The sequence below is a fragment of the Ctenopharyngodon idella genome, chromosome 8, assembly GCF_019924925.1.
Source record: "Ctenopharyngodon idella isolate HZGC_01 chromosome 8, HZGC01, whole genome shotgun sequence".
Lineage (NCBI taxonomy): Eukaryota > Metazoa > Chordata > Actinopteri > Cypriniformes > Xenocyprididae > Ctenopharyngodon > Ctenopharyngodon idella.
Genome location: NC_067227.1, coordinates 336,246 through 349,740, shown reverse-complemented (window position 1 = coordinate 349,740; position 13,495 = coordinate 336,246). Strand labels below are relative to the sequence as shown.

Below are 13,495 nucleotides of genomic sequence, written 5' to 3'. Positions count from 1 at the left end.
AGCGAACAGAGAGCACATCAAACGTGGTCAACGGCAGCTCAATCATACTTGAGCGAAAACAAACCTTGTTGGTTCCTGCTTAAATGTGCTGTCGTGAAACACAAGAACTCACGTTTGAGCTTCTGTTTACCATATTTGATGTGCTTTATATATGTACGTTCATCAATGTTTAGATGTGAATAAAAGCCTAAATTAAAGCTGTTTATTATAAAAAGCGATCATGTCTCTTCAGACGATTTGTATGATTCATATGGATTGATTTTACTATGTCTTTATGAACTTTCTGAAGCTTGAAAGATTTAAAATCCAGTTTTGGCAGTCTTTGAAGGGTGCCTAAAACCTATCCTAGGTTGTCGTCTGTAACATTGTAAGTTTCGTTTCTTGTTTTTGTTAATTCTTGTTTTTGAAGACTTTTAGCTCTGCCTGTGTCTGTCCTCTTTTTTGTTTTTCCCTGTTTCTCCTTCCTTTTTCCTGCTTTGATTTTGCCAGGTATTCCATAATCGAGAACCATTGAGGACTATGGCTGCCTTTCACTTTATTTTAAACACACATTTGTTAACTTCCCTAAGCAGCAACCACATGGAAGTCTGCTCTACTTCATTTCTGCTGACAAACCCTCAACTCATTGGTTTTGACCAAGAGAGCGAACGTATGTATGTAGCCTTCATACAGCACCATGTCCCAAAATGCAAATGCTTGATTGTGACATCACAGCAAATCACACCTAACCAACCCACAGAGATTTAACAATCTTTTAACAATCAAATACACAATGATGTGTAACCTGCACCTGTAAACATCTAAAAATGTATTTTATTGTTTAATGACCTTTAAAATGAAAAATAACTATTATTTTTTACTCTTTTTTTTTTTATCAAATAATTTATGGGTAAAATGTAGTTAACTGTAACAATAAAATGATTTACCTTACTGATTTGTAAGTTACTGACCTGTTGAAAAGCATGCTTCCAGGCATGGGACTCTCTCATAGATTGGCTGGGAAGTCTGACGCTCTAGATCATCCTTACCAAAATACAGAAGGTCCAGAATATAAGAAACCCATGTGGTACCTAGCAAAATAATGGAAAGGGAATTTTAAAATACATTTTTTAAAGGTTAGTTTAGAAAGACAATACATGGTCCTGTTTCATAGTGTTATCTAATGGTTAACTTAGCAGTATGCAAGAGTAAAGTCAGCATGCTTGCCAAATTGAATTATTAAACAAAAACTCAATGCAGTAGTCTCACCTGCTTTGGGATAAGTGGCGATAAGAATGTCATCAGATCTCGCTTGAAAGTTTTTCACCTTTTCCCAGTTGTCAGTGAAAAAGCGAGTCATAGAAATACCCTCAAAATCAAACATCTCTGGCCGACTATGTAGTTTCAGCTGCAGAAAAGTTTCGATTTAATGCTGAAGTTTCACTGCACTGAACAATCATTAGAGATTCATGACTGACAGTAAGCAAACAATGTCAAATACTGTTAACAGCAAGATTTCAGAAACATTTGCATTACCAGTGACAATATTATTTCAACTCTGTATAGATACGTACATACTGTACTGTATTCATTTTTAGGAATATTTTTTTTATTTAATGCAAAACAAATAATGTTGAATATTGGTAAGGGTATTCCACAGATAAGCCATGATAGAAATTTGCAAATATTTGTTGTGTACTGAGACACTGTATGTCACAGTGCACCTGCAATTGTGTATCAAGCCCTACAATTGTTCTTTAAAAAGTACAATACATTAATGTTTATGAACTTGCCAATCCTCATTCCTAACTGTTCACATCTTTAACTGGTATTTAACAGAGATATTCATTTTTATACTATCGTAAAACACTTCAAAGAGAATTATGTACTCACTGAAGGCATGTCAGGGATTTCCATTATGGTGAAAAAGTGTTTCAATTTTCTGTATTCTCTTCCACTGTCCTATAATGTTTCTGGCAGCTCGCTTGTGTTCCTCAAAATGCAAACAGGACTTCTGATTATTGCTATTCAGTGCTGTCTCTAATATTCTGTTCACAGCTTAGCCCCACCCTTTTCTCTGTGCTTTTCACTCAGCCGTAAAACAACATTACACATGTTCAAACTGCCCTCCCCACAGGACTCTAGTAATATCACATGTGTCTTCTTTAGCATTCCAGAAGAGATCTCAACATTGCCTCAAACCCTGTTTGGTCATTTTGTTGATTATTTTTTAACTGTGTTAGGAGCTATTATGTTACTATAACTTGCTGTTGATTTATCTGTGTGATAAAACTGGATTGGTTTGTCAGTGTACACTTTGTCTTTCCTGAGGGAACATCTTGAATGCTGTGGTAACACTGTGTTCTTATGACAGGGATGTCTAATCCTGCTCCTGGTGGGTCAATGTCCTGCCCTTATACACACTTGCCTGGAAGTTTCTAGTGAAACCGCTTGAAGGCAAGCCTGCAATGTTAGCAAAAAAAAGCATAATGCTCCATTCTTTTTTTGAGAATGGATGTCAATGGAGGAGAGGCTTCAGTATGCTGAATAAATGTTTTGGTTAAGACTATAACCCTGGTTCCCTGAGAAGAGAATGAGACGCTGCATCTGAGGATGATGTTGTGGCAGGGGTTTCCAGACTCGATCCTGGAGGGCCACTGTCCTTCAAAATTTAGCTCCAACTTGCCTCAACACACCTGCCTGGAAGGAGTCGTATTCTCTGAGTTCTAGATCCTTTTCATGCTTATGTTACATGATTCTTCCTGTACATGTTATTGATTTCTTTGAGTGTATTTTCCTTCAGACTTGATTGCATGATGTGCCATGGTATCAAAGTGTGTGTGTGTTCTCATATCTGCAGACATGAGATTATGCAAGATCTGCTATATTACAAGAACATGGCGACCTAATCAGATCTGCTAGGTACATCTTGTCTTGAGTTCATCCTTTAATGGTTGCAAAAGAAGCATTTTTTTTTTTTTTTTTTTTACGAAAAATGAAATTTGTACCAAGGGGGCGTTTCCCACAGGTGGTGTAAAATGCCCCTGCTCTGACAAACCCATTTGCTTTATACATTAAGCAGTTTTAGCTTAAAATAAAAAAAAAAAAAAAAAAAAAAAAAAAAACAAGCCGAAAAAACAGTAGATAAATATGAATGTTTATTTATAACCATGCTGAAAATCAGTCAATATTGTTAGCTGATGCTAACTATCTAGCTAACTAGCTAGCTTTTGGCATTTTACCCCACAGACTAGGTTTGTAGAAAAAAAAAGTCATTATGAAAATATAATTATATTTTCCTTTAAGTAAAATGTACTCCCTAACTACAGGCCTTATTCTCATATCATATACAGGTGCTGGTCATATAATTAGAATATCATCAAAAAGTTGATTTATTTCACTAATTCCATTCAAAAAGTGAAACTTGTATATTATATTCATTCATTACACACAGACTGATATATTTCAAATGTTTATTTCTTTTAATTTTGATGATTATAACTGACAACTAAGGAAAATCCCAAATTCAGTATCTCAGAAAATTAGAATATTGTGAAAAGGTTCAACTTTGAAGACACCTGGTGCCACACTCTAATCAGCTAATTAACTCAAAACACCTGCAAAGGCCTTTAAATGGTCTCTCAGTCTAGTTCTGTAGGCTGCACAATCATGGGGAAGACTGCTGACTTGACAGTTGTCCAAAAGACGACCATTGACACCTTGCACAAGGAAGGCAAGACACAAAAGGTCATTGCAAAAGAGGCTGGCTGTTCACAGAGCTCTGTGTCCAAGCACATTAATAGAGAGGCGAAGGGAAGGAAAAGATGTGGTAGAAAAAAGTGTACAAGCAATAGGGATAACCGCACCCTGGAGAGGATTGTGAAACAAAACCCATTCAAAAATGTGGGGGAGATTCACAAAGAGTGGACTGCAGCTGGAGTCAGTGCTTCAAGAACCACTACGCACAGACGTATGCAAGACATGGGTTTCAGCTGTCGTGTCAAGCCACTCTTGAACAACAGACAGCGTCAGAAGCGTCTCGCCTGGGATAAAGACAAAAAGGACTGGACTGCTGCTGAGTGGTCCAAAGTTATGTTCTCTGATGAAAGTAAATTTTGCATTTCCTTTGGAAATCAGGGTCCCAGAGTCTGGAGGAAGAGAGGAGAGGCACACAATCCACATTGCTTGAGGTACAGTGTAAAGTTTCCACGGTCAGTGATGGTTTGGGGTGCCATGTCATCTGCTGGTGTTGGTCCACTGTGTTTTCTGAGGTCCAAGGTCAACGTAGCCGTATACCAGGAAGTTTTAGAGCACTTCATGCTTCCTGCTGCTGACCAACTTTATGAAGATGCAGATTTCATTTTCCAACAGGACTTGGCACCTGCACACAGTGCCAAAGCTACCAGTACCTGGTTTAAGGACCATGGTATCCCTGTTCTTAATTGGCCAGCAAACTCACCTGACCTTAACCCCATAGAAAATCTATGGGGTATTGTGAAGAGGAAGATGCGATATGCCAGACCCAACAATGCAGAAGAGCTGAAGGCCACTATCAGAGCAACCTGGGCTCTAATAACACCTGAGCAGTGCCACAGACTGATCGACTCCATGCCACGCCGCATTGCTGCAGTAATTCAGGCAAAAGGAGCCCCAACTAAGTATTGAGTGCTGTACATGCTCATACTTTTCATGTTCATACTTTTCAGTTGGCCAAGATTTCTAAAAATACTTTCTTTGTATTGGTCATTAGTAATATTCTAATTTTCTGAGATACTGAATTTGGGATTTTCCTTAGTTGTCAGTTATAATCATCAAAATTAAAAGAAATAAACATTTGAAATATATCAGTCTGTGTGTAATGAATGAATATAATATACAAGTTTCACTTTTTGAATGGAATTAGTGAAATAAATCAACTTTTTGATGATATTCTAATTATATGACCAGCACCTGTATAACCGTGATGTTCTGCAAAACAACAAGCTTATTTTTTCTTAATTCTGAAAATCACTTATGGTAGAATTTGTCTTTTTCAGCTCAAAATACCCCACAGATCATTTATTATAGCTTGTCAAATTTATCCCGATTTGGGTGTGAGCAAAAACACAATCTGTTTTTGTGGGTGTGTTGCTTTAAATGCAAATGAGCTCGTGCTCCCCGCCCCCAAGCTCTCTTGTCATTCCCATACACTGAGGCATACATAATACAGAAACTAACAGCAAATATAACTTGCAAAATGGGTCATTAAACTGTTCTTGATGCAGCATATAACATAGGTATGCCATGTATTTTGTGGATGTTTGCTAACATGTGATTCTGAATGATTTTGATAGCGTGCTGCACGGCTAACATGGCTAAAGCTACACACTGTTGGAGAGATTTAATCAGAATGAAGATGCGTTTATGAATTACACAGACTACACGCATTTTTGGGTTACAAATGAAAATAACGACATGGCTCTGGTCTCCGTGAATACAGTAAGAAACAATGGTAACTTTAGCCTTATTTAACAGTACATTAGCAATGCGCTAACTAAACACATTCAGGAAGACATTTTGCAAACATCACAAAATAGATATATATGAAATTGGAAATTCTGTGTTTTACTGACGATCGTGTGAAGATTCTAGTGTTAATGACACATACTGGTATATGAATTTATCTAGCCACATTCCCTTCATAAATAAAATGACACCACTGCGTCCTTAGTGGCTCAGATGCCAGGAGTTTATGGAGACTCGTATGTTTGCTATTATAACCGTTAACAGATCAGTGATAATGTTTACATAGCTGAGACATATCACGAGCTCAGGGACGGTCGTTCTCGAGTGCTGCTGTGCTGCAGAGTTTTGCTGTGACACAACTCACCTTGCTTCATGTAGCTTTAGTAATCCTGACGACATTCAAGTGTGTTTGATCAGGGTTGTGGCTAAACTTTGCAGGACAACCGCTGCTTCTGCACTCCAGGACCAGTGTTACTCATCGCTTGCGAAAACAATGGCGGCGCCGTGGGTGGAAACATACAGATTCAGGGGGTGGTAATATTATAATAAGATCCCCTTCCTACGTCACAAGGGGAGCTAAATCAGAACGGCTCGATTTGTCTCACGATTGCAGAGAAAGGCTTACCAAAACAAAGTTACTGGGTTGTCCTTTTTCACATTTTCTGTGCTGGTAGATGCACCAGAGACCCGATTATAGCAGTTAAACATGGGAAAAGTCAGATTTTCATGATATGACCCCTTTAATGAATGTGCTCCTTGAGGAAAGGAAAAAAAACATCCTTTGAACCACAACATAAGTTAAATATTTACCCTTAAATGGGTTTGGGAGTTTTTTGTATTTACTAAATTCAGGAACAGACACAGTCTCTATGTGATAATATCTAGGTGAAAGAAGCTCTATGTGTTGGGATTTATCTGACTTCTGTGACGTGAGACAGCTAGGAGATGGTCGGTTTAGCCAGTCTGTCTGCTTCCTGACCTGGGCCCCAGTTTGTCATGATTCAGCTCTAAGACTGTGCCATATTACTAAAGAGAAGAGCGGCACCACCTCAGGAGGGATGAATACCATCTCTTTTCAACAGGTCAAGTCTGTCCCAAAAACTTTTCCAATTGTCTATGAACTAATGCTGTTCACTAGCGAAACTGAGCTGGTATAACTGGTCACTCCCGCTACCCATGCAAACCAGCAACTAGCATCCCATGCTGGTCCCAGCATGCATCTAATTCCTTGGAAATGTTTTTTGTAGCCCTCAACTGAGCGATACTTTTCAACACTGAGATCTCGTCGATGCTTCGTAAGCTCGTTGTGGCTCTTGTAGTGGCTGCAACCAAGATGATGTCAGACAGATCTTACAAGAACGGCTGAGATTTATTTGGAGTTAATCAGAGTCACTCAGCTGAAAACAGGCGTGTACTACTTCACATGAGCTTGATGATTAGTTCATTCTGAACACATACCCAGTTATTAAAGGGTGTGCACACTTATGCAGTTGGGTTATTTTAAGTTTTTATTCTTATCTTTTTTTCTCTCTGAAATGTGTCAGTTTGGTTTTCAGTGAAATTGCGTATTGTAATTTTTCCAATAAACATGCGAAAGCATTGATATGATTTATCTGTTTCATTTTTTTACATAAAACAAGGATTTCCCAATAACATTGTCTTTTAGCACACTACGAAGACTCTTAACTAAAGTTATACATTTTCTAGGTGTGTTCCCCAAATTATACCTTAGGAGGTTGCTTAAGGTATACCTTCTTAAGTGCGACATTACCAGGTGCTGTCCATGGTGGTGGTGCTGAATTGGTTGATATCGATGGCTCGAGAATTGAGAATTCACTCTATACAGGGGGCTGCTTTGCTGCGTTATGTGAGAAAGTGGTATTCTTTATAAAAGAAGCACTTCAGAAGTTGAAATTGCATTTATCAGGACTCATAAGGCCAGATTTACTAAACGGGGCAAATTAGCGTGAGAGCGAAATTCCACAAATGCGCCGATGGGAGTGGCAAGTTTTACGCGTGATCTACTGTTGACGTGCAAAATAAAGAACACAGATGCAGTCAAATCATTTACATAATGACCAACACAATCTACCAAGAGCAGTGCAAATTAGCTTTGGGTCGCAAATAAGCAGAGCTGATGCTCATCAGGTGTGGGTCGACACAGGCGCAACTTGTCACATGTAATATACAGGATAACGTCTTCCTCTGGCATTCCAAAGAAATGAATACGAGTGGAAAATATTTTCTCCCTTCTACCACACACTCTCTGTTCTCTGCGGTGTCTCCTACTAGCAGCAACAATTGCAGCCATGTTGCAAAATGGGTTAGGAAGAGGTAGGAATGACTCAGTTAACTGGTTGTAAGTTGCATTCACTACAGGACGTGAGTCACGACTCAGGGAGACAGAATCTGGTTGATGTAGATTTACTGAAGTAATTAGGATTCAGAATTAGCAATCAGCACGGTATGGCATATAGGGATTTCTTTCTTGTTTCCATACTACACAATATGTGTTATTTGAATACAGGTGTGAAGGTGTTATTATGTTGTCATTGACGCACACCAACTAAAATCACTCAGGATTCATCATAACAGGTGATTAGATCAAGAAACAAATGCTAACAGTCCACACCTGAACAAAGATTCTGGCAATTTTCTCCTAATGCAACCGGAGTTCTGGCTGATGCAATACTTGCACTGAACTTGAGTTTGGGTATGCTGCCACCTACTGGACATAAAAGGTAATACTTTCAAATGAACTATATACATGCTTGACTCATTGAGGGCCTTTTGTACAACATGCTTTTTTTGGGTGTTAAATAATGGCACAAATACCAGTAAATTGACTAGCGCAAACATTAGTAAATCGTGTTGCGTGATTCATTTAAGTACTGTCCTCCCATAAATTCTGCATCTGAAAGGGAAACTCCTACAAATGCATATGCAATAAGGTCAGCTGCAAAAACAACTCAGTCCATGCCTTTTCAGCCCTAATTTTGCACTGCTTTTCTTTTGTAAATCCTGACAGTAGTTTTTTAACATCAAAAGAGGGCTTGCGCTGGCACAAGCTGTTAGTAAATCTGGCCCATGGGATCTTATAAAAATAATCCAAATTGCACATTAAATCTATATTCTAATTTATGTTCGAGAGGCTCTATATTCTAGCGGAGCCCCCAGAGTGAGTTTAAGGTAACAGTTATTTTAGAACATATTAATTCTTTGGAGACGTGTCATGCAGCTGACAGATATTGCGTTTATTTAGTTTTGTCCTTTTTTATTCAAAATATTGACAAACTTGTTAACTATATCATGAATTATATGATTGTAAAATATGTGGAAGTGAATGTGTTTTGTCGCACGATGAGTTTGCACCACAATTCAGAGCTGTCGGATTTACGAAATTTTCCCCGAAATGCATAATAGTAAGTGGCTGGTGAACTGGGAGAAGAATAGAGTAAACTTTATTGTTTCATACACAATGTGTATATTATATGAATAAAACACTTCGTCAAATTATATAATTGAAAGGATTATTATTGCAGCTTCCATAGACATCAGTGTATGGAATTTGAATTTAACAAACTATAAATTTGAATTTAGCAGTGATGCACTGAATGTTCTAATCACACCAGTGTGATTGTACGCATCAAAGAGTTAAAATCTACCCTGTTTCGAGGGCGGAGGGGGGATCAATTGAAACTGAGGGGGTACAAATCAGATCTTAGTGGGCAATGCCCCGTTTTGCCCCTCATGGCACCGGGCCTGAGTCGAACCAACAAGATATAAAAGCTGCAAAGCTTCTGACATGGTAGCCAGTCCTGCCAGTCAAGTTTTCACGGATGAAATAGTGCACATACACTAAATGGCGCCGTCTTTGATTTAGCACAACTATTCACTGTATCTCTGCCATAGTTTGACCAAACTCCTAACCACAATCATTCTTTTTAAATAGACACCTAGCCTTTGCTGCCTAATGGTTTGCCAGCTGATGTAGTATGTACCTTTAGATAATATAATTAAAAAGCTTACAACCATCAGTGTAATGACAATTTTATTCTTTGCATGACTTAAAGGGTTAGTTCACCCAAAAATGAAACGTAAACAAGGAAGCCTGCCCTGAGTTCACTACATATGACAATGGTTCAAATTGTTGAATAAAGTCATTATTTTTGTTTTGTTTTTGCACACAAAAAGTATTCTCGTCGCTTCATAACATTAAGGCTGAACCACTGCAGTCACAATGACTATTTAAACCATGTTTTCAAGTACCTTTCTGGACGTCAAAAGGTGCAATGACGTTGCTGCCTATGTGTGGATCAGAAACCCTCGGATTTCATCAAAAATATCTTAATTTGTGTTCTGAAGATGAACGAAGGTCTTAGGGGTGTGGAACGACATGAGGGTGAGTAATTAATGAGTAATTAAAAACGTACATTAAAGCTAAAATCCAACCTGAATGATGACAACACAGAATAAAATACTATCACTAGTGATCATCAAATCCTTTTAACAGTTTATTTTACACACTTTGTGTTTAAGTCTTCCACTTTTTTCACAAAACCTTTGCTCTCTAGAAACCCAGTCAGTTTGGGTTAAAATTCTTTGAAGTTCAAGTATTAGCATTATAAACACTGAATTAATACCAACATATGAAATTAAATTAAGGACATGCATCAGGAAAATTGGAATGTTGGACAATATAACAGAATATAACAGCTTGACAGAAACTGTTTTTTGCAGTGTTCATATCATACGTATTAGGCATGTTTTATTTTTGTTCATACAACCTGTGTAATTCTCTTTGTGTTTAAATTTGATTACAGGTAAATTCTTAGAAAAGTCTACCTCAGTTACAGAGAGTATGTACTGTTGTGTTGTCTGTATCGTTGTGATGGATGAATTTACAGTATTTTGATGCAATAATGATTTGTGTAAGATGTAAAACATTTGAATTAGGAAAGTTAATTTCTCAAAGTTCTGAGCAAAATCCATAAGAATTTGAGAACAAAGGACCGTAAGGACATTATGCTAATTACATGCAAGAATAGGAGAACTGGGCGTAGGACCCGCCCAAAACCATATCTGATTGGCTAAAACACTCGGAAAGGTGAACCGACAAATCGTTCAAAACTCAATGCCACGCATTGTTCAGTCCCAGATAGCAAGGTGACATTGATTCAATGTTGAAATTCCATCAGAATCATCATTTTGGTTGAGATTGAAAATTCAATGCTAAATAATATTGAATCAACGTTGAAATTTCAATGCTTTTCAGTGTTGAAAAATACGAACATTGAATCAATGTTGTTTTTTTGTCAGCTTCATTTCCCCAGTGGTGGAACTTAGACTAAGCTATGTCAATTCATCTGTCCCCTCATTCAACACTTATTCACATTAGCATTCATGCTCCTCATGACCCTTCCCTCTAGTCCCACAAAAAAATAAAAATAAATAAATAAATAAAAATCCTGCCAACTGAAGTGTGTAGATAAACTCCAACCAGTTGGAAGTCAGTGAGATGAACCAGCTGGACATTATTATTATAATAATGTTACACTCTTTCAACTTAAAAAGTAAATTCACAACTACTCAAAACATCTCACCTGCACTTTAAGGATCCCGCGTCAGACGTTTTTCTGACGTAACGACGCACGAGCGTCTTGAACTTTCTGCTCGAATCGATCGATTTTCTCGGACTGAAAGGTAGGTTGAACTTGAAAATTTGTTTTACTTTATATATTGGATAATGCAGCGTTTGAATGTGTTTTACAGTTAATTAACGTTGTTTGTGAACATGAATACTAACAGAATCGTAATTAATCGAATTTAAAATGAATTCCTCATTTACCGTGTAGCAGCGCGAGATATTTGAAATGCTGTGGGCGGGAAGTGCGCGTGGTGCGGGAGAAAACGCCCGAGGCTGTGGGGAATCCTGCATTATAATATTGAGTTAAGTTTTTAAATTAATATTTGTCTGTCCTTTTATTTGTCTGCCCAAAATGATGATCCAAATCTGTAAGTAAAGACTTTGTGAACTATAATGTTACATTTGCCTAACTTGGTGTTTTGCTTCATCCAGGGAAAATGTTAGGAATTTTTTAGTATAAATCATGATCATGTTTTTTTTTTTTAGTAGTAACGTTAGTAGAAATAGTAGATAATAATAGTAGTGTAAGGCAGTGTATTGTATTGTTCACAAGATGTCGCTATACCACTGTTGTGTTAGGCAGATTCAAGTGCCTTTAGCACGGTTTGAGCCTCTTGATGTGCCGTAGTGTTGATACTTTTCTTCAGTTCATGTTATCAACGCTATAGGTTAGCCATGTTAACCATAGTGCAAGTTGCAATGAAAAATATCTTTGTTGTTATCACACTAAAGTTTTAAACTGCTAAAGACCTAAATGCAGAGTAATATGGAAAGTTAAAATGTTTTGTTCTTTCTTTTAAATGTGATTAATGTGTGGTGGCTAATACAAATCTATCTATTATAATATAAGCAGCGAGAGCTTGCTATTGAATTGCATGTGCATTAATTTCTATAAAACTGATAGTTGTTAATAGATAATGAATTACTAATGTTGGATATGTTTGAGTAAAATCCATGTTGTTTATTGACTTATCCTGTTTAACAAACTTTAGACTTGGAATTATCCATCTTCATTAACTCACCTTTATGCCAACCCAATGCATGTGATTTTTGTGTTTTTTTTTTTTTTTTTTTTTTTTTTTTCTGAAAAATATTTGTTTTGTAATTTTGTTTTGCCTGTGTTCCCCCCTGATTCAGATGTTTCTTAATTGCAAATCTGGCTAGTCATTAATACAAATTATTTTAGTTTTGTAAAAAAAAGAAAATGGCCCTATCCTTTGCTATCACATATCTGCACAAAATCTGATTCCTTATTACAGATTATTCTGATTTTTTTTTTTTTTTTTTTTTTTTTTTTAAATGAGAAAAATAATCACAGTTGCTTTATCACAGACTGAAAACATTCACCCGAGAAGACCTGAGAACATTCACCCTTTTTTTCCTGAGAGAAAGTCCTGAAGACCTCCTCAACGAGTACCTGTTGAACATCAGCATATTCTGATTTATTTTTCAGAAAAAGTATAAATTTGTTTGTGTAGTTATTATAGCAAAAGGCATTGGAACTGGTTTGTTTTATGTACACAACTTTAGGATAACCAGACATGATTATTGAGCAGCTCTTTGTGGTGGTGTTCATTATTCTGAAGGAGGGGGAGAACTTCACGAACCACCTGCTGACATTGACATTGTGATCGAGGGAGTTAAAGTTTTGAATCAACTCACTTCAGTCACATCAGCTTGTGCCCTGCTTCCTGGTATACATCAACCTATACTGGTTTATATTAAATAGTCATACATTTGAATTCAGCGTGTTTTAACTTAAACCTTTTTTTTAATCATATTTCAAGTTGCACTTAATTTTGTAGTACATTGTAACAGTCACATTTCCAAATATTTATGACCCACCTTCCGTCAGTCGTACACTACTACCGATCAAATGTTTAAGAACATTGCTCAGTTCTAACTTCCTGTTTGTTTTTGTATTCTTTAGATGCCTTACAACAACAAGTGAAGGCTGAGAAAAAGGAGGCCTGAAAGTTTGTACAAACCAGATTCCAAAAAAGTTGGGACACTGTACAAATTGTGAATAAAAAAGGAATGCAATAATTTACAAATCTCATAAACTTATATTTTATTCACAATAGAATATAAATAACATATCAAATGTTGAAAGTGAGACATTTTGAAATGTCATGCCAAATATTGGCTCATTTTGGATTTCATGAGAGCTACACATTCCAAAAAAGTTGGGACAGGTAGCAATAAGAGGCCAGAAAAGTTAAATGTACATATAAGGAACAGCTGGAGGACCAATTTGCAACTTATTAGGTCAATTGGCAACATGACTGGGTATAAAAAGAGCCTCTCAGAGTGGCAGTGTCTCTCAGAAGTCAAGATGGGCAGAGGATCACCAATTCCCCCAAT

The 13,495-nt window shown here is 37.1% G+C and overlaps 1 protein-coding gene across 2 annotated transcripts in view; it reads right to left on the bottom strand.

The window, feature by feature from the left end:
• LOC127517815 (cytosolic sulfotransferase 3-like) overlaps positions 1 to 13,495 on the bottom strand; it is a 28,239-nt gene that overhangs the window by 5,121 nt on the left and 9,623 nt on the right. Inside the window, exons 2-4 of one of the 2 annotated variants that reach the window (XM_051903943.1) lie at positions 1,873 to 1,945; positions 1,249 to 1,387; positions 951 to 1,070 (exon numbers count right to left, since the gene is read on the bottom strand). In XM_051903943.1, the coding sequence (XP_051759903.1) occupies positions 951 to 1,070; positions 1,249 to 1,387; positions 1,873 to 1,896 (283 nt within the window). In that variant the 5' untranslated portion in view covers positions 1,897 to 1,945. Of the gene's footprint in view, positions 1 to 950; positions 1,073 to 1,248; positions 1,388 to 1,872; positions 1,946 to 13,495 lie in introns of those variants that run through there. The other variant, XM_051903944.1, reaches the window with a different exon arrangement.